We start from the raw sequence: 21,171 nt of genomic DNA, 5'->3' as shown, positions 1-21,171 counted from the left end.
TTTTCTTGGAGAAATTCAGCCAATTCCGCCCATCAACGCCAAAGTTATTCCCAATAGAATGGTGCGGATTTCCTATGGAAACTAGGTCCTCACTATAACTACCTACTGGCGACCGCCAGTAGGTAATATATATATCATGTTCTTGTAAAGGAATTTATTCCGAAAAAAATGTTTTCCTTGAGACTCACTAATAAGTTTGGTACATATATAATGCATTTAAGCATGATTTAGTATGTGTTCGTCGCATTGTTTCAAACTGCTATCAAAACAGTCTGTTTTCCCTATCAGTTTAGTCACATGACCACTCAGGGAGGAGGGTGGCAGGCGTGGCACTTAAGCACTTTAAAAACCAAAAAAATTCAGCTACACCCTGCATGTGAACAAGGGCTGCATAGCCCGAAACGTGTCATGGTTGGTTGGTTCACGAAAAAATACTGACGAAATAAACCTACCTGGAAAATAAGCTGTGGTCTGTCTCCTGCTTCGCCGGTCCTGTGGGATTGGAGGTGGTATTGCGGAGTTCCTGTTAATATATATATATATATATATATATGAGCACAAAAGTTCCTCCTCTGTCTGCTCTGCGCTCGTGGTCACAGCCTCCGCGCCAACAGCAAAAAGGATATATATATATATATATATATATATATATATATGTCTGTGTATATTAGGTAGTTATAGTTAGAACCTACTTTCCATAGGAAATCCACAACATTCTATTTGGAATCTTGTTCCAGCTCCTGCGGGGAGCCTGTTGCGGGTGGTGGTGGGTCGTGGTTCTCCTGAAGTTGAAGTGGACGCAGCTGTGATCAGTCCAATGAAGTCTGGTGGAGTGGCTGAAGGAGATGTGCTTGCTGGAGGAGAAGACGGGGTCAAGCGTGTGGCCGGCGTAGTGGGTGGGGGTGTTCACCAGTTGCTTGAGTCCGAGGTTGTTCAGCAGGGTGGTGGTGCTGCTGTCATTGTTGTTTTCCAAGTGGAAGTTGAGGTCCCCTAGGAGGATGTAGTCAGAGGAGGTGAGGGAGTGCGGGCTGATGAAGTCTGCTATGGCTTCGCTGAATTGTGTTTGTGGTTCCGGGGGTCTGTAGATGAGAGTGCCTCTGAGGGTGGTCTTGGGGTCAGTGTGTATCTGAAAGTGGAGGTGCTCGGCGGCGGTGAGGGTGTCGTCGGAGTTGGTCGTGATGCGGATGGTGTTCCTGTGGACGATGGCGATGCCTCTGGTTGACGCGATCCCTCTGGGTGATCTTGTATCTGTCCGGGATGGCTATGGCGATGTCGGGGGCTGAGGAGGCGTTCATCCAGGTTTACGTGAGGAAGGCGACGTCTGGTGATGTTGTGTCGAGCAGGTTCCAGAGTTCGACAGCGTGTCTGTGGACGGAGCGGGTGTTGAGCAGGATGCACTTGAGGTGGTTGTTGCTGGTGCCTGGCCTTTCAGGTGAGGTGCAGGTCCGGAGGCAGGTGAAATTGCAGGCTTGGCAGGTGAAGGGTCCGTGGGTGCGTTTCGGGGTGGCTCGGTAGCAGGCGGGGTTCCGGCCGGGTCTGAGTGCATTGAGGGTGGCGGCATCGTAAGTCCGTCGTGTGGGCTGGCATCATCGAGGCCAGGTGTCCTGGCGCTGGGCGTGGTCCAGGTGCGGACGGGCACAGACAGGCTTGCCTCTGGCGCACCAGCGGCGCAGCCACGCAGCGGCCTGCATTAAGAAGGGTGGAGGGAGGGAGGAGCAGCAGCTGGGAGGCGGGTGGCGAATGGGAGAGGATGGGGGCGGGGCAGCGGCGGGAAAGGAGAGCGGGGGGCGGGCGGGGGGAGAAGGGCGCTGAAAAACAAACCAATAGCAGTGAACAACAGAGAGTGAGAGGAAAATCAGGCAGGCTAAAGGCAGAAAGGCTCATGAAAAATAAAACGAGTGGAGGCTAAAGGCAGAATACAATTAAGGGGAAAAACAGGCAGGCTAAAGGCAGAAAGGCTTATGAAAAATAAAACGAGCAGAGGCTAAAGGCAGAATTCAATTAAGGGCAGCAGACAAGCAGGAGGAGGGAAATCGGGAGAGAGAAAGACGGACAGAGGAAGAGGTCAGACTTGATACTTACCGCCCACCACTGGGCCACCAGGGATGAGGCGCAGGCGGGAGCCTGCGGGTGGAGGAGGGCCTCGAACTTCCAACAGCAGCAGCGGCGAGGGCAGCAGGCAGAGCACCAGCAGGGAACGCTGGCGCGGTGGGGGAGCAGACCTGGCCTGAGAACAGGTCATAGTTCGCACCCTCGCCGCGCAGCGGCCTGCATTAAGAAGGGTGGAGGGAGGGAGGAGCAGCAGCTGGGAGGTGGGTGGCGAATGGGAGCGGATCGAGGTGGGGCCGCAGGGAAGGCAGCAGCGGGAAAGGAGAACGGGGGGCGGGCGGGGGGAGAAGGGCACTGAAAAAAAAAACAACAGCAGTGAACAACAGAGAGTGAGAGGAAAAACAGGCAGGCTAAAGGCAGAAAGGCTTATGAAAAATAAAACGAGCAGAGGCTAAAGGCAGAATACAATTAAGAGGAAAAAAAGGCAGGCTAAAGGCAGAAAGGCTTATGAAAAATAAAATGAGCAGAGGCTAAAGGCAGAATACAATTAAGGGCAGCAGACAAGCAGGAGGAGGGAAATCGGGAGAGAGAAAGACGGACAGAGGAAGAAGTCAGACTTGATACTTACCGCCCACCACTGGGCCACCAGGGACGAGGCGCAGGCGGGAGCCTGCGGGTGGAGGAGGGCCTCGAACTTCCAGCAGCAGCAGCGGCAAGGGCAGCAGGCAGAGCACCAGCAGGAAACGCTGGTGCGGTGGGGGAGCGGACCTGGCCTGAGAGCAGGTCAAGGTTCGCACCCTCGCCGCACAGCGGCCTGCATTAAGAAGGGTGGAGAGACGGAGGAGCAGCAGCTGGGAGGCGGGTGGCGAATGGGAGAGGATGGGGGCGGGGCCGCAGGGAAGGCAGCAGCGGGAAAGGAGAGCGGGGGGCGGGTGGGGGGAGAAGGGCACTGAAAAAAAAAACAACAGCAGTGAACAACAGAGAGTGAGAGGAAAAACAGGCAAGCTAAAGGCAGAAAGGCTTATGAAAAATAAAACGAGCAGAGGCTAAAGGCAGAATACAATTAAGAGGAAAACAGGCAGGCTAAAGGCAGAAAGGCTTATGAAAAATAAAACTAGCAGAGGCTAAAGGCAGAATACAATTAAGGGCAGTGGACAAGCAGGAGGAGGGAAATCGGGAGAGAGAAAGACGGACAGAGGAAGAGGTCAGACTTGATTCTTACCGCCCACCACTGGGCCACTAGGGATGAGGCGCAGGCGGGAGCCTGCGGGTGGAGGAGGGCCTCCAACTTCCAACAGCAGCAGCGGCGAGGGCAGCAGGCAGAGCACCAGCAGGGAACGATGGTGCGGTGGGGGAGCAGACCTGGCCTGAGAACAGGTCAAGGTTTGCACCCTCGCCGCGCAGCGGCCTGCATTAAGAAGGGTGGAGGGAGGGAGGAGCAGCAGCTGGGAGGCAGGTGGCGAATGGGAGAGGATGGGGGCGGGGCCGCACGGAAGGCACGGGCAGGAAAGGAGAGCCTTGGGAGAAGGGCACTGAAAAAAAAACAACAGCAGTGAACAACAGAGAGTGAGAGGAAAAACTGGCAGGCTAAAGGCAGAAAGGCTTATGAAAAATAAAACGAGCAGAGGCTAAAGGCAGAATACAATTAAGAGGAAAAACAGGCAGGCTAAAGGCAGAAAGGCTTATGAAAAATAAAACGAGCAGAGGCTAAAGGCAGAATACAATTAAGGGCAGTGGACAAGCAGGAGGAGGGAAATCGGGAGAGAGAAAGACGGACAGAGGAAGAGGTCAGACTTGATACTTACCGCACACCACTGGGCCACCAGGGATGAGGCGCAGGCGGGAGCCTGCGGGTGGAGGAGGGCCTCGAACTTCCAACAGCAGCAGCGGCGAGGGCAGCAGGAAGAGCACCAGCAGGGAACGCTGGTGCGGTGGGGGAGCGGACCTGGCCTGAGAACAGGGCAAACAAATGCCTCAGCTTCGAAATGAGCACTCTTGAAGGAAAGCTCCTTACGGTTTATCCTAGGTGCAGACTCACACTCTTGCTCTTCGAATTTCTTATAGACCTGACCCGTTTCTAGGCTGCAGTCTTTCATCAGCGGTCAATCTGTGAAAGTGAACACGGGGAAGGTGCTGTTCTTTTATTTTGATTCTTTACCGCCCTTCATGAGTTCTTTTAACTTCGCGGTGCATTTTGGGAGAGTTAGTTCTTTTCATGCCAGAAAATATTAATCACCTTGGTAGGTTCCTCGTTTGTCAACCTTTTAAACTATTATTTATTGCCCTTAGTGGGCCCGGGAGTAAGGAGAGAGTCTCTATGTAGCCAGAATCTTTCAAACCGCATGACGGGTTCGGACCTGTTCCAACCCGCGGTCTCCTTTGTAGCTGATGGATGTTGCTGCCTTTCCGCGGCAAGGCTGCCTCTTGGTCATTTTCTCAAACAAATGCCTCAGCTTCGAAAGACGCACTCTTGAAGGAAATCGCCTTAAGGTTTATCCTTGGCGCAGACTCACACTCTTGCTCTTTGGATTTCTTATAGACCTGACACGTTTCTAGGTTCCTGCCTTTCATCAGAGGTCAATCAGTGAAAGTGAACACGGGGAAGGTTCTGGTCTTCTTTTATTTTGATTCTTTAATTGTCACTGCCCTTCATGAGTTCTTTTAACTTCGTGGTGCATTTTGAGAGAGTTAGTTCTTTTCATGCCAGAATATATTAATCACCTTGGTAGGTTTCTCGTTTGTCACCCTTTTAAACTATTATTTATTGCCATTAGTGGGCCCGTGAGCAAGGAGGGAGTCTCTATTTAGCCGCAATCCTTCAAACCGCATGATAGGTTCGGACCAGTTCCAACCCGCGGTCTCCTTTGTAGCTGATGGATGTTGCTGCCTTTCCGCGTCAAGGCTGCCACGTGGTAATTTTCTCAAACAAATGCCTCAGCTTCGAAAGGCGCACTCTTGAAGGAAAGCTCCTTACGGTTTATCCTTTGCGCAGACTGTAAAGAAAGAAATGCTGCTTTGGCATGGGACTTTATTAAAATAAGAATCGGGAACTGAAGGGGTTGGGGATCTCAAAACTGAGGGATCTATGGTGAACAATCATATCCTATCATTTGAACAGTTGACTCTGATTTCGACCTGCACAAAACTCAGTTTTTTGGATATCTCGTATCTACAACTACTACTTGCCCATGAAAAGTACAAGGACAGTCTGTACCCGACCCCAGAGCTCAATCCACTTGAACCTGAACTGACTATGGAGAAACTTGGACAGAGGAAGGGCCTGAGTGGGAAGTGGGTGCTAGATTTGGGCTAATTGGATAGGAAAGACTGGGTGGAGGCCAAAATGACAGCTCGACAGTTGGTCATCCTGACCCGACATATCTAATTCAAATACTTCCACAGAGTCTATTACATCCCCGAGAGACGGTGGAAGGCAAGGAAAGGTAAAGACCCAGACCGCTTAAGATGCTGGTCAGTCAGTGGTTCGTTGTTGAATGTCATATGGAAGTGACCTATTATTGAGAGATACTGGACCAAAATCCTTGACACATTGGCAGCAGTGGTTGGAATAACAGTACAAAGAGACCCCAAGATGGTGGTACTTGGAGTGTTTTGTGATTGGTATGGTCAATTGGGGGTAAAGGCAGCTATTTAACTTTGGTTACATGATTGCTACGTGAGATATTGACTATTAGTGGAGACCACAAGAGAAGAGGCCCTTCCCTTTACTGAATATCTCATAAGAATGGATTATTGCTCTGTAACTGATGAGTGGGGGTACAGGACAATGGTATGCCCGCAGAAACATACACAGATTTGGGTAGCTTGGTGGGACCCAGTGGCGGTGTGTCCATTGGGGGCGTTGGGGCGTTGCCCCACTAGCCATGGACGACGGTCATGCTGCTCATACATGCTTTTATATTTAATTTTTTTAAATAATTCTGAGAGCGCACTGACGCACTTGTGACTCGGAGATCTCTGTCGGGACAAGCCCGACTGAACCGGGACATCGCGCTGCGGAAGGACTGTGGGGGCGGGGCTGCGGCAGTGAGTGACAGCACAGCAGAATGGAGATTAGTTAGCCAGCAGCATCTGCAGCAGTGTGTGTCAGTGTGCGCATGCCAATGTTAGGCCTAATACTTTTTAGTACTGGCCCCTGCATGCGCACACGCAGTACTGCTTCTGACCTCCCTAAATTTGAAGTCGGAGATTGGCAGGGACCCGGGCCACCGGGTCACATTATGGGTAGAAAAACCCCTGCTCTTAGCCAATCCTGGCGCAGTAGCGCTGGTAATGCTGCACCAGGATTGGCTGGAGTCACCGCGCTGAGTTGACTACAGATCTGGTGTGGTGCCCCCGCACGTGGGTGTGGTGGCTGCTCATGTCGCACTGCATGGCCAATCACACCATGGCGTATGCGAAGCCATGCAGTGGATTGGCCAGGCATTTCCTCTAATGTGTTGTATTGTTGACGTCACCGCACCGCTAGTGCCTGTGCTACAGTACGAGTCACGAGACGACGAGTCACGAGTGCAGTCGTCGTAGTGCTGCTCTGCTCACCTCATGCTTGGCTCCGGCTGACTGCTGTGTAGTGTACAGTACACTAAGTCTACTCTAGACAAGTACAGTTCATGTAAGTTTTTTAACTGTAAAGTGTCTGTGTGTGTACAGCAAGGGGGGGCATGTGCCTGGCTTGGGTGGGTGGGTGACTGGGTGGGCCGGCATGCATCATCTGATGTCGGGGCCGGGGGCCGCAATTGTTCAAATGATATAAATATTTCCATTGTACACAATACAAGACAAGAAATGTAACTATTGCTTTTGATACCCGACTGTTTTTTTAGTGTAGAGAAAGGTATGGAACATGAACTCATGAGACTACTCCAGTATTATGACGCTGTCAGGCACCCACACAAAACACGTTTAGCAAACATGCCCTGCCCTGACGACTGGGCTGGTGGCGCGTGGCGTATTAGACCTGCCTTAGGCCTCGGCTCGGAGTCGGAGCTCGGAGGCCGTAAGTGCGCATGCAGAAGACTAAACCCGGCCTGAGAGCCGGCCTCCAGTAAGTCTCCTGCGACCTGCTGTTACCTGCGCACCGACTGCTTGCCGGCCACTGGGCTGGGTGAGGGGCAGCTCGACTACCATGACGAATATCAAAATGGTGATAATGGCGCCATTATTACCATTTTGATATTTGTCATGGTAGTCGAGCTGCCCCTCACACAGCCCAGTGGCCGGCACCCAGCTCCTCCGCTGGAATGTCTCTCGCGCCCCGTCCCGTCGTGCGGGTGACATCACAGCAGCTCGAGCCTCGCGCCTGAAGGACTAGCGAGGGAAATGTCTCTTCCTGCCAATCACGATCCCAGAAAGCTGCAGTGACAGTTTAAAAGAGGGAGAGAGGAACGGCGTGAGGGAAAGTGGGGAGAGGAGGAAAGAGTGAGAGAGAGAGAGGGTGTACGCAAGGGTGAAAGAACAAGCGTCTGAGAGAGAGAGAGAGGAAAAGGGGATGTGGAAAGAAAGAGTGGGACTGAATCATACAGAGATAAGACAGGCGAATGACAGGTAGAGAACCAGTGGGCGCAGGAGTGAAAATGTGACTTTGGTTAAAGATATAGACACTGAGAGACAGAACCTGGGAGGTGTGAAAGGCGAAAGGAGAGGGGAGGGCGAGCGAGATTAAAAGGAGAAGGGAGGGTTTTAGCAGGACGCAGGTTGGAGAGAGGGGACACAGCATCCCTGCGCTACTGGCTCCTGCCAGCCCCTCCGACCTTGCACTGAGGGTAAACCTCTCCACCGATCAATCCCATGTTACACAGCTCAGCATTCCTGACAGCATCCCTGTGCTACTGCCCCCGCCAGGCTGGGTATGCCCAATTGTTTGTTTTTATTGGCGCCCGTGGATCAGGCAAGCATGTGTGTCTTCGGCGGTGATAAATATGTCGGTAATGATTTATAATTATATTTTTAGTAGTGTACTGTAACTCTAGTGGCCGCATACGCGCACCGCAAGGGACCTTGCTGCAGGCAGCCTGCCACGGGAATCTACCTGACTCTCCACACAGCACGTGTCTCTGTGCACAAGAGCACGTCACTGTGCATGTTGGAATGCACGTTACTGTCATAGCGACTCCTGGGAGAGTGCAGGCCTCCAGGCCTCAGTGTCCGACCTCACTGCAGCCCAGGCTGGGCTGGGCCCTGGGCAGCTCAAAGACCAGGAAATAAGAAATACAGCACGGCACGGCACTTTCTCTTAGAGGGGCGGCACACGGACAGCTGTATCATGTTTACTTTTTCATCGCGCTGTATTGCATCTTCCTTTTGAGCAGCATATAAGTTTTCATGTTGAGCCGTTGCTCCGCGACTTAGTATGCGCATGGAACACTTGGTTTTATTATAATTTGCTCAGATATTCCCTTCACTTCCTATTTTGTAGACCGTTGTCTTTGAGCAACTTAGCTCGGTTTTTTGTTTCATAGTACCGGACCGGTTCGTCTTCAACTGACACTTGGTGATGGCTGCAGTTTCTTTTCTTTCACTTCTTTCCTTCAACAATAACGGTTCCAGATCACCCCTTTGTTATATGAGGTCTGACTGTGATTTGAGAGACATTGTGATACCAGTCAATATACGGGCCCTTAAAATAACATAAATGTAACAAAAGGAGGGAGGGAGAGAGGCAAGTGGATTCGGTCTCCCTTGGTAATACGTTTAAACAAAATAGAATCCACTCAGAAAGTGGTAGTGATCCCTAAAGTGATGGGGAGCACACAGTGTTGTTTAAATGCCCCTCACACACCAACAGGCCCCTTGGTGTCATGCTTCATCATCGGGGCCTTCGCACCCCTCTACGGGATGCGGCGTGCTACGACTCACGGACACTTCGTCGGAGCAGCGTTGAGGGGAAGGCAGTCCATTAGACCGTGCAGTAACCGTTCCTTTACTGAGCAGTGAGGAAGGAATCCCCCAATACCACGCTTAGGCTCATGAGGTCAGAGAACCTTAAACTATAAGTTCTTCTATACGCCAATTGGGCGCAACAGAGCTTATCCACTATTAACATTGATAGGTACATTTCACCTAGTTTGTACTTTTGGTAGAATACACTTTAACATTCTACATCCATGTGAGTAAGGTGAGGATAACATGCATATCCTCGTCCTGAAGAAGGAGTTGTTGTACTCCGAAACATGTCGACGTTTTTAAAGGTTGATATACCCTAATACGTATATCTGTCAACCTCACCTTGCACTTTTTAACAATACTAGCCAAGGACATAATAAATAATTTTTTCCTATGAGCCAGGTATTTTTTAAACCTCCACTTTTTCACCTCACCTCACTACTCACACTTCTTCCCCAAAACACACACCTACACATAGTTCACTATCAAGTGCTCCTACGTATCCGTGAGTCGTAGCACGCCGCATCCCGTAGAGGGGTGCGAAGGCCCCTTAAAATAACAACCATTTTCATCAGCTCTAACAGTCCATCTATCTTCATACAGAAGTCAAAACAAATATTCACCTATTAAGAAAAGTTGTAAGCCCCTGCCTCCTAATAAAAATGACAGTGCTTCTTTGCCCTCAAGCTCTAAGGCACCTCTAAACATTGAAATATTTTATTTTCACGAGTGTAAAGATTTCCTCACACTGAATTTGCATGTGTTGCATAACTGCAAGTAGTCTGAGGTCAGATCCCAGGTGGGTGGGGAAGCAATTTTTAGCTAGATTTTCTGAAGCACATCTTCTAGGTTTGCATATCCGTTTTTTCTCGAATCAGCGGTGAAATCCCTCATTAGGTGTGTTCTTTTTATCGTGTTTTACTCTCCATGTTATCGCGGTCATGGCTGTCCAGTATAGGCTGGGGGGGTGGAGGGCGGGGGTGCTGTTGCTACCATCACCATTCACATTTAGGAAATGACACCAGTGGCTGGAGAGGTGTATGGAAACAGAAAGCCAATTTTCCCTCTTTCCTTATCGAGGCACTTTGCAAATAGTGTCGCATTTAGCAAAATAAAAAACACTTTTCTTTACTGGGACAAAGATAAAATTCATTCCAAAGGGAAAATATCCCTCGGTTTCAATACCCCCCCTTCTATAACCTGGCTCAAATGTGTTCCTTGTTTGTTAGGAGAGCTGAGAACCAAGTGAAAAATTTAATCTTTACTAAGTCTATGTCATTATCATATGAAATCTCTTTATTTATGTTATATCCACATTTTCACAATTACTTTATTAACCTTATTGCTTTCTCAAATATGCAGAAAAATGCACCATTTTCCCACTCTTTTTTTTCTCAGTGGCTGGACCACCCGAACCACTCTTATGGCAGTTGGGCTCGCTCTCTACGCTCGCTTGCCATCAGGCACTCATCCTGAATGTTTACGCCCCACCACTTTCAAATGTCACAAGCCACTAAGAAATAACAATTCTCACTTGTTTAATATTAGGTACTGATTTAAGGCCTCTGAAAGTGTACTGAGGAGTGCTAACGCACCCCAGTGTATTTGCCCTGGCCCTTTAAAGGGTATTTTAAATTGGCCTATACCCAATTGGCATAGGTTAACTTAATTCAGGGCCTATAAGTTAAAGTGTCCTTCTTGGACTGCAGCACTTACTGTGCTACCATGAGTGTGACAAAGTAGAAGATGTCTCCCAGCCTATCACTTCAGACTGGTAGAGCAGTCTTAAACTGTTAACTCGATTTTGCCATTTAAGCTAATGAAAAAGTCCAGACCTTCGTTTCTGATATATCTAAGTCACCCCGAAAGTAGGCCCGTCAAGTCCTAAGGCAGATCCAAGAGTCAGTTTGCTGGCTTCTTATTCCAGCACCAGGGCCATAAAATCTCAAGAAGCCGACATGGCAACTTGTTACCCACAAAGTGCAGGCATGGAGACCAAGCTCCAACCCTGGAGAATTCCATCCAAAACAGCTGAACCTGGGAGAGTTCAGTTTGGTCGCCCAGAAGGAAAGTTATTACCAGCGAAAGGGAACTGCTGGTTTTGTTGCAACCAGAGACAAGTCGGCCAGTACCAACTGGGTTTTGGCTGGACTAAATCAGAATTGAAGGATGTCGACCTATTGAGCCAAAATCACCCCAATATGTTTGTTGACAAAGGAGTGGCCATAGGAAAGCCCGCCATCACCGTAATGACATCTGCAACATCCTTTAGCATCTTCATTCTCCTGCATCCTTTGCATCAGAACCACTCTGTTGAAGTCAACGGCAAGTTGCAGTTAATGCTGAAACTGAACTGCAGACTGTGTTTATTGGAAGCTATCTGTTCCATGGGACATTGTTAGTCCCCTTGACCTGCTCCCTGTCGGAGATGTTCAGTCAAAGTAACTGGAAGGGACCACATTCAACGTTGCCAAAGTTTGGTAAAAGTTTCCATAAGGTTTCTAAGCCATGTTATCACAGTGCGTACCAATGCTTGTTTGTGGTTGAGTGAGAAGCTCTGATTTATTGTTTCTTTAAGTATTTATATATCCAGAAACCTCCAGAAATTTGCTTCATTTTGGTGTACATGAATTAATAGAAATATAGAAATATAATCCATATTTATAAATTGAAGTCGGATTTCTTGAGAGTTGTGTTTCTTTCTTATTCAATTGATGTGCCACTTCTTAATGCTTTGCACTTGTTCCTTTGTTTAAGCCTGACCGCTTGAAGCTACAGCTACCCAGGGTTAAGCTAAGGTTTTACAAACGAGCCTGACTGGATGCAAGACAGAGTGGTGAGTGTATTACATGGTGAGGTCGCACAACCACACAATGAAATACACCCCATTTCGTCACAATATACTTTATTGGTAAATATTCTTTTTAGCAATATTGTAGGTACCTAAGATTGAAAAAGTTGTGTGTAACAACTGCTACGTAAAAGTTCAAAATTACAATAAACAGAAATTTAACGGTATACAGCAGTTAGCACGCATTTTTTACAACGCGGTACTGTTACCACGCTACTTTTACCACGCAAGTCGTTACCACGACTTGCGCTGGGGGGCGCTCCAGGATAGTAAATAGTTTAATTTACTATCCAACTCCTTCCCTAGAGTCCACGGGGACTGGAGTTGGAATAGTAAATTAAAAAATGTACTATCCAGCGCCCCTCCACGCAAGTCGTGGTAACGACTTGCGTGGTAAAAGTAGCGTTGTAACAGTACGCGTTGTAAAAGTACGCGTGGTACCGTCATACATCCAAATTTAACATAAATTACTGACTTACCTACATGCTAAAATACTTTATAATGGCCCGTAGGGTACTTACATGCGTGGAATAGGGAAAATACTGCTTTATCATGCCATCCCATTCATAATATCACATAATGAGCTTTGTTGTGGGACTTCAAAATATCCCAGACTATCCTTATGGAGTTGGCAGTGGTTTCCCAATGTCTTTTCAGGAGAGATAGTTACAAGCATTTAATGAAGCTTGGGTTTACAACATGTCTTGCACCTAAACTGTTTATGTATGTAACATCTGCTGTGAAATCTCACTTACTTGTGTTTCTTCCTCTTATTTTCAGGATGCAACAAGCACCTTGAGCAGGTAAGACTGATTTATTGTCGTTGTGTCGTGTGTAAGGAGCAGGTCTGGCTGCTTTGTGTAAAGGTCACTACTGATCTCACACATAGCCAAGTGCTCTGCTGAAGGGGAAATACAGTGAAAGGACCACATATGGTTAATAAATAAATTTCATACACAGGTGAAAAAAAAGAGATACAGGGGCATATTCACATAGGTAAATGTTCATGGTAGTAAATCTACGCGTGCACATTTGGTCTTACACTTTGAGGTAACTTTACTAATATTGGCTATCCACAATTTCTCAGTGTAACGTTACTGCTAAGTGTACTTATATGTGCCCAGTCCTGGAATCGGGGTGGAGCCTAATTTACAACTTTATGGTTATTAAAGTTACTTTCACACATAGGCTGAGGTAGGCCACTATCACAACCACAGGGGTAGAGAGCTCATTATGGTAAAGTAAAGGAAAGAAGTAAAAAAATTATTAAACTGAAAAACAAATTGTGGAAAATATTATATATATAAGTGACATATAAATGTAAATTAATTATATTTTTATTTTAAAATGGTGTTACAATATTTTATGATAAAATAATATTTAATTATTATGTATCTATTTTTTAACTTGAAATTATAATTATATATATTTATACAGAGTAAAAATAAAAACTTTTATTTTCACAAGTTATTCCTACAGGGTTCTACTGTAAGTTCCTACCTCCACTATTTTATACGAGAGTGCATTGAAGTATTAGTGGCTGTCTGAATCTAATAGCTAAGAATACTTGCAACAAAATGGAAGGATTTTAGAAACTGGTGACTTGGGGCTCATGGGGGGGACATGCACACACCCACAAAAGCGTACACCCATTGCTATTCACAAACTGTGCTTCTATAGTTACTGTGGGACCTTAAACAGTTGTAAATGCACCCCAACACACATAGGATGCAAATTTGTAAACCGCATCTTCACCCTGAAGGGTATCTTGAGGCTGAAATATCATATGTGTATTGTTGCTCAATAATACTCATTTTATCAGCCACAGAAGCATGAAAAGCAGAGTAGATCTGCCAGGATTTGAACCTGTGACCATAAGGTCAAAAATAGATCATTACAATGGGTGCCTCACTCATCTTGGATTGGATTGGATTGGATTGGATTTATATTTGTATAGCGCGATAGCTACCCGCAGGCGTCCTAGCGCTTAAGAGTAACGGGTGTATATGGCAGGGACCGGTTATCTACTAAAAAGAAGGGTTTTTAATTTTTTCCGGAAGATCAGGAGGTTGGAAAAAATTAAAAAACCTTCTTTTTAGTAGATAACCGGTCCCTGCCATATACACCCGTTACTCTTAAGCGCTAGGACGCCTGCGGGTAGCTATCGCGCTATACAAATATAAATCCAATCCAATCCAATCCAATCCAAGATGAGTGAGGCACCCATTGTAATGATCTATTTTTGACCTTATGGTCACAGGTTCAAATCCTGGCAGATCTACTCTGCTTTTCATGCTTCTGTGGCTGATAAAATGAGTATTATTGAGCAACAATACACATATGATATTTCAGCCTCAAGATACCCTTCAGGGTGAAGATGCGGTTTACAAATTTGCATCCTATGTGTGTTGGGGTGCATTTACAACTGTTTAAGGTCCCACAGTAACTATAGAAGCACAGTTTGTGAATAGCAATGGGTGTACGCTTTTGTGGGTGGGTGCATGTCCCCCCCATGAACCCCAAGTCACCAGTTTATAAACTCCTTCCATTTTGTTGCAAGTATTCCTAATTTTTCAGCCACTTCCCCCATCCCTCCCACATTTACTACGGAAATGTTGTTGTATGTGTGCAGCGATCTCTGCAATCCAGGCGGAGATCTCTGCAAAAAACAGACTGGAGCCGCGTGTAGGTTCGGACATAGAACTTTGTAGTACATAAGCAGTACTATCATAGTGGTACTAAACATACTAAAAGTGTAGTGTGAACAGGACTCTGAGACTGGCGAGAGGCAGACAGAAGGACAAAGTGAGAAGAAAGACACAGCAAAAGAGAGACCGTGGCCCAGATTTTTCACAGGATTACGTTGCCCTTGCACTCAAGGTGACGCAGGGGCAACACAGTCCTTTAGTCATATTTACAAAGCCATTCAAGGCCCTCTTGTGTGGCCCTGCAAGGCTTGGCAAATCCAAAGTAACACAAACCAGCACAAGTCATTGCCTTGATAGATATGGTGCAATCCTGCCCTCTCCGATTGATACAGTGCAGCAAGTTGTTGTACTGGATGGCACACCTCCAAATTTCGATAAATCTGGCCCGGGGTAGATTTATCTAAGGATTGTGTTGTAAGGTAAACAAGTAATTTCCACAGCTTGTTTGTAAGTCACCTTTCAGCTTTTATTGCAGCACAGGTAAAAGTACCTGCATCACACCAGCTGACCAGACTCCAACTGTGAAGACTGGAACATTGGCTGGGTGAGATCATAACATTCAGATCACAGTCAGATTCTATATATGAGTCACAAGTAAGACTGTAGAAAGACTGCAAAAGAATGAAATACAATTTACTACAGATTGCATGGTCCATGTTTCATGCAAGGTGAAATATGGTCAACATAATCCTTAAATCAGATTTAACAAGCCATGCAAGACCACCTATCGTGGCCCGTTGAGACTTGGTAAATCCATTGTATTTCACAGGAATGTAAATCGTTGCCTTGTGCTACTCTGTGTCAGGGAGGCGTTACATGAGTTAATGCATGGTTGTTCCCACACATCCTCTCATCTATTTTGGCACATTCCCAGATCTACCAAAACTGGTAAACGAAGAGAAATTGCTTTATTTATCCTTTTAGTTTCCTCTAAGTGTGCCGCATTCAGCTTTCGCCTCTAAAGGTTGTTTTCATGCATGAAGGTCTCCCTTCGTGCTCCAAAAAAACCTTGCCTGCACTGCAGGCACCCTTGCACCATGGCACGAGTGTGCCTGCATTGGCACTAATCAGCCACAAGTGCACCAGCAGAAGGAGAGGGCAGGAATGCACAATCTCTTGATAGTTTGGAGGTTGTCACAAAATAGGACAGGAAAAGCACTGGGGAAATTGACATGTTCGGTGGGAGAGATGCTTGGGTAGATTATCCTGAAGAAGTTTACAATAAAGCTACTGTAAACTGTCAGAGCCTAATAATTCCTTAACCATGAAATAAAGGAGAAGTTTTCAGCACCAATAATTAAGGAGGTAATTGAGTCACTAAAAATTACAAGAGCAGCTGGGCTAGACAATCTACCTGCAGAAATAATAAAGATGCTTGGTGGACCAGCTTGCTCTATCCCCTTTTGCAGAAAATCCTGCTGACAGGATGTTTCCCGGATAGCTGGAAGGCAGCGTTTTTACTAAACCTATGCATATAAATGTGAGCGTTCCCTCCCTGAACGCCATCGGTAAAAAAAACTGCTAGATGTGAGTGGGCAAGCCTTTTCAAATATCCTTCTGGGGATGCTGAAGGTATGGACAAAAGCAACCTCAGTAATTCCCCTAGTACAAGGAGGTTTCAAAGGGGGGACACTTGACAACAGACCATTGCTTTAGCCAGGAAACCAATAGAGCAATGTGGTGGATTATACTGCTATTTTGTGGAGTTTTGCTCCACATTTGACTCTGTTGATTGGCCTTGCTATTGGAGGTACTAATAAGCTATGAAATTCCAAATGGTGTACTCCTGATTTTACAAGAACTGCATAGATATATTTGGGCCCAGGTGGAATTAGATCTTGAGGGATACCTCTCAAGAAGAATAGACATATGAAACTGCCTGAGGCAAGGGTGTACGTTAGCCCCTATTTTGTTTTCTTTATTCTTAGCTGATTTACCAAAAATACTCAACCACTCGAATAGCTTTAGCCCCACAATGAATGGTACGGATATAAGCTGCCTCTTAAATGCAGATGATCTGGTAATTCTAGATCTGACAGCGGAAGCTAGATGTCTTCTTGGATTAGTGTAAAAAGAAAAAAAACTAATAATAACTATTAAAAATACTAAAATGCTTCCCATTGGGAAGAAGAGGATAAAGTCGGTTTTGACTATAAATAAAGTTAAAATGAAGACAGTCAGCAAAATAAATATTTGGTGATGTGGTTCTCAAATAGTTTGTTATGGAAAGAACATATTGCACCTCTGGAAGCGAAGGCACTCCCCTCGATAGGGGGCCTTAAGAAATTTGACAATCAGTTTGGGGGCACCTCCCTAAGACCGGTGCTGGCAGCCTATCAGGGAATGATATGGTTCCAGTTCCAGTGGGGTGCTGAGCTGTTCTGTATCAGTGGGAAATCAAAGTGGGACCTTGAAGAGGGTAAGGGCCATATGTATCATAGTTCCGTTTTGCGAATTCCAAATAGCGAATTTTAAGGAATCGCTATTTGGAAATCGCAAAACGGTATGTATGTACAAAATCGCTTTTTAATAGCGATTCCTTACCATTCCTAATTTGCGATTAGCAAATTGCTAATCGCAAATTAACCATTCATTTCTATGGGCCAAGAGGCCCATAGGAATGAAGGGACAATTTGCGATTAGCAATTTGCTAATCGCAAATTAGGAATTCTTTCAAGGGTGCAGGGGTGTCTCAAGAACACCCTGCTGCACCCCTGAAAAAGACATTTGGGGGCATATGGCGCACATACATGCCCTAAGGGCATGTATGGGCGTCATATGGCACCTTTGGTTTTTTGGAAAAAAGCTGTTTGAATAGAATTCGCAACTTACCACCAACTAGAAGTTGGTGGTAATTTGCGAATCCTTAATGGCATTTTTTGAATATTTTTTGTTTGATACATTGCATTTAAGGAATCGCAAAATCTGCGATTCCTTAAGTGCAATCGCAATATAAGGAATAGCAAATTTTGCTATTCCTTATTTTGCATCAAACATGTTTGATACATACCATTTAGCTAATTAGCATTCGCAAAGGCCTTTGCGAATGCTAATTAGCTTGATACATATGGCCCTAAGTGTTTGAAAAGATTAAGATGGACCAGGCGTTTAGAATAGAAACTGGTCAGACGGGATGGACTCACTTAGCATATGCAGAGACATTTACATTCTGGACTAGAATAGATAGTGAGGAGCTCACCAAAACCTAATCACTGTGCAAACAATAAAATGCGAGAAGCGAGTTAACTTGGGCACAATTTGTTAGAGGGTGAATCTCCAATTTCTGCCAAACTTTAGAATTCCATCTGAAGAAATCGTGGTTAGAGGAGGAAACACCTCCTTATTTTGAGAAACTACCAAATGTACGACTGTGATGAAGTTTATTGAACTTTAGGTGTGGGGTAAATCAGGCATTTATTTAGGGGATTTGTAGAGCGCGTAGTCACCCAGTGGGTATCCCAGCGCTGAAACCATATTACTCACGAGGGGGTGTAGTCCGGGAAAGTGACAGTTTTAGGGGAAGAGAAGAGTTTTGAGTGCTTTTCTGAACCGAAGGAGGTTAGGTTCTGTCCTAAGGCTCAGGGGGAGTGCATTCCACTTCTTTCCAGTGTTAACTGAGAAGCGGCGGCCACCTGTGCGGACCTTTTTCACTTTAGGGATCGTGATAAGGTTTCCGTGCTCCGAGCGGAGCGCTCTGGTGGGTTTATAGGGGGTGATCCAGTTGTTTAGTATAGGAGGGCCAGTGTTATGAAGAGTCTTGTGAGCAAGGCAGAGGGCCTTAAAAATGACCCTTTCCCTAATCGGGAGCCAGTGCAGCTTCCTGAGCGCAGGCTTTGCAGATGATCTGGCCGGGGTGTTTGTGAGGAGTCGGGCGGCGGCATTTTGAACCTTCTGAAGAGTTTGAAGGGTGGATTCTGGGGCGCCCAGGTAGATAGCATTGCTGTAATCCAGCCTCGATAGAATTAAGCCCTGGATCAGCATGAGACGCGACTGAAAAGGTAGAAGTGGAATTACCTTCCTGCAAGATTTAAGTAAACCGTAGCAGGTGCCGGCCGTCTTTCTAGCCTGGGTCCTGAAGGTGAGGTCAGTCTCCAGCCACACTCCAAGACTTTTGACCTCCTTCTTGGGAGTGGGGGGTTCGCCCATGCAGGCGGGCCACATGTGAGAGGGGAGGTTCGTGGTTTTTTTGTCCAAGGAGCAGAATCTCTGTTTTGGAGCCATTTAGCTTCAAAGCAGAGTCACTCATCCACTGATATACGTTGGTAAGGCAGTCGTGGAGATTGGAGGGCTCAAGCTTGGGGTGGGAGAGTGTCACCACCAGTTGTGTATCGTCGGCGTAGCTGACGATAGTGACTCCAAAGGGTGAGACGAGTCCCTCCAGTGGGGCCATGTAAACGTTAAACAACGTGGGGCTCAGGGAGGAGCCCTGAGGCACGCCACACTGGAGGGGGATGGAGGGGGAGCGGCTTTCGCCTTCCCAAACTTGGTAGGAGCGGCGGGAGAGAAAGGACGCAAGCCACCTCTGAGCTCTGCCTTTAACCCCAACAGTCCCAAGACGGTGGATTAGGACCTGGTGACTGACCGTGTCAAAGGCCGCACTGAGGTCTAGGAGGACCACTGCCACTGATCCTCCTGTATCGATGATTTCCCTGGTTCTTTCTACTGCCACGAGGAGGGCGGTGTCCGTGCCCTGACCTGGTCTAAAGCCTGTCTGCGAGTCGTTGAGAAGATGGTTTGACTCGAGGTAGTGTGACAGCTTTTTATTTACCAACTTTTCGGTGACTTTACCTATCCAAGGTAGAAGTGAGATAGGTCTGTAGTTGGAGAGGTCTGTGGGGTCAAGCGACGGTTTTTTGAGCAGCGCTTTGACGACAGCTTCCTTCCAGTTAGATGGAACCTCTCCCTGTTCCAGTGAGATATTGATCAGGGCTGTCAATTGGGGCACTATAGTATGCGTGATGTTTTTAGCGAAACGTATGGGAACTGGGTCGCTAGGGGCACCGCTCTTAGTTGAGGTAAGTATGACTCTCACTTCTTCTTCTGAGACTGGGCCAAGTGCCTCCAGGGAGGGTTTGTCGTCGGGGGGTGTCTGCTCTTTGGCTCTCACCAAGGAGTCAGAGTTGGGAGGTGGGAGGGAAATGAGAATTTTTTTTATTTTGTCGTCAAAGAAGGTGGCCAGCTTGACGCATTTTTCCTCGGCTTCATTGGGGTCCATGGGTTTCTGTGGGGGTTCCGGGACGTGGAGGAGTTCTTTGAGAATGGAGAAAGTCTCCTTGGATGAGCAGGCGGAAGTTTTTATCTTTTCCTCATAATAAGTCCTTTTGGTGTCATGCAAAGCTAGTTTGTAGGCTTTCATGGAGCGGTAGTAGGCGCTTTTCTCTTCTGTTGACTTGTTTTTCCTCCACGAGCGTTCTGTCTTTTTACATTGTTTTTTAAGGGCTGTAAGGGCAGGTGTGTACCAAGGGGAGTGGCCGGTTCTTTTCGCGTGTTTTAGCGTACTGGTCAGCGGAATGGAGCTATCTAGGGGTCGGAGTAGCCAATTCATGAATTCTCTATCTGCGCTGTTTGGGTCCATGGACAAGGGGGTGATGGTATCGCGAAGTTTGGCCTCCCATTCTTCTGGTTCTAACTTGTGCCAACGTCTGGCTTGTACCCTTGTTTTTTGTTTGGGCGCTGGTGTCGTGTCGAGTGACCAGTGCATAGGAATCAGCATATGGTCTGTCCAAGGCAGGGGGGTGGGGTCCTGGGCACACAGGTTCCCAATGTTGGAAAAGATAGGGTCTAGGAGTTGACCTTTCTCATGGGTTGCTTTGGGGTTTTGCAGAAGGAGGTCAGCTGTGGTAAGATCCGCGAGCAAGTTTGCTGCGGTATTGTCCATAGGATCCAGAAAGTGCATATTAAAATCCCCTAAGAGGAGAAAGTTAGAGGCATCAATCTCCGATGCTCACACTGCCCTGTTACACAAGGATAAAACCTGCAAATGTTGCCTTGATGCCAAGGGTAGTCTAAAACATATTTTAGTGGTTTGCTTGTGGTTTTTTGCTCAATGAAAATTTTGATTAAAACCAGTTTTACAAAAATATGATATTAGTGAAAAGTGTAAACCAGTTGATCTGCTCTTGGATATGCTCTTCGTGGATGTAACCAGTGTCTTGGGGTGATTTCTACTATCTGTTTATGAGGTCGTATAAAAAATATGATCATTTTATTGTATCGGTTTTTGTTCAGAACTTTGCTTGCTTGTTTGGACATGGGTTTTATTGTGCTTATGATTTAAAGACTACAGTCTAAAATAAACATATGTTTGACTGACAAAATATATTGATAGAGATGGCACATTCCTGCCCTCTCCAATTGATGCAAGGCAGCAAATTGTCTTGCAACGCTGCGTCAAATATTGGTAAAACTGGGTCTGGGTGTTGATAATAATTTTATTACCTTTACGTCTGAGATCCTGAGGCTTGAAGTACCATTTGTTCTTCTCTCCTCGGCTCTAGAGCCCGTGTTGATGGGTTTACCGTGGGTGGGAAGGTGTGTGGCACTTTCAGAGGTCGTCAGATTTGCTGACTGGGTATAGTAACGCACACCACCGATTGTTTGGAAGACGTTCCTGATATTAAAACTTTTTTTAACAGCCTTTTGACAATTTGTGTGTTGTTC

At 46.6% G+C, this 21,171-nt stretch overlaps 1 protein-coding gene across 1 annotated transcript in view; it reads left to right on the top strand.

The window, feature by feature from the left end:
• LOC144827942 (uncharacterized) overlaps window positions 1–14,178 on the top strand; it is a 62,994-nt gene extending 48,816 nt beyond the window's left edge. The window contains exons 4-5 of the mRNA XM_078686107.1: window positions 12,584–12,606; window positions 14,064–14,178. Of these exons, the coding sequence (XP_078542233.1) occupies window positions 12,584–12,606; window positions 14,064–14,178 (138 nt within the window). The remainder of the gene's footprint in view (window positions 1–12,583; window positions 12,607–14,063) is intronic.
• Window positions 14,179–21,171: the final 6,993 nt, after the last annotated feature.

This window comes from Lissotriton helveticus, chromosome 4_1 (genome assembly GCF_964261635.1).
Source record: "Lissotriton helveticus chromosome 4_1, aLisHel1.1, whole genome shotgun sequence".
Classification (NCBI taxonomy): domain Eukaryota; kingdom Metazoa; phylum Chordata; class Amphibia; order Caudata; family Salamandridae; genus Lissotriton; species Lissotriton helveticus.
This window is presented reverse-complemented; position numbering and strand designations above follow the sequence as displayed.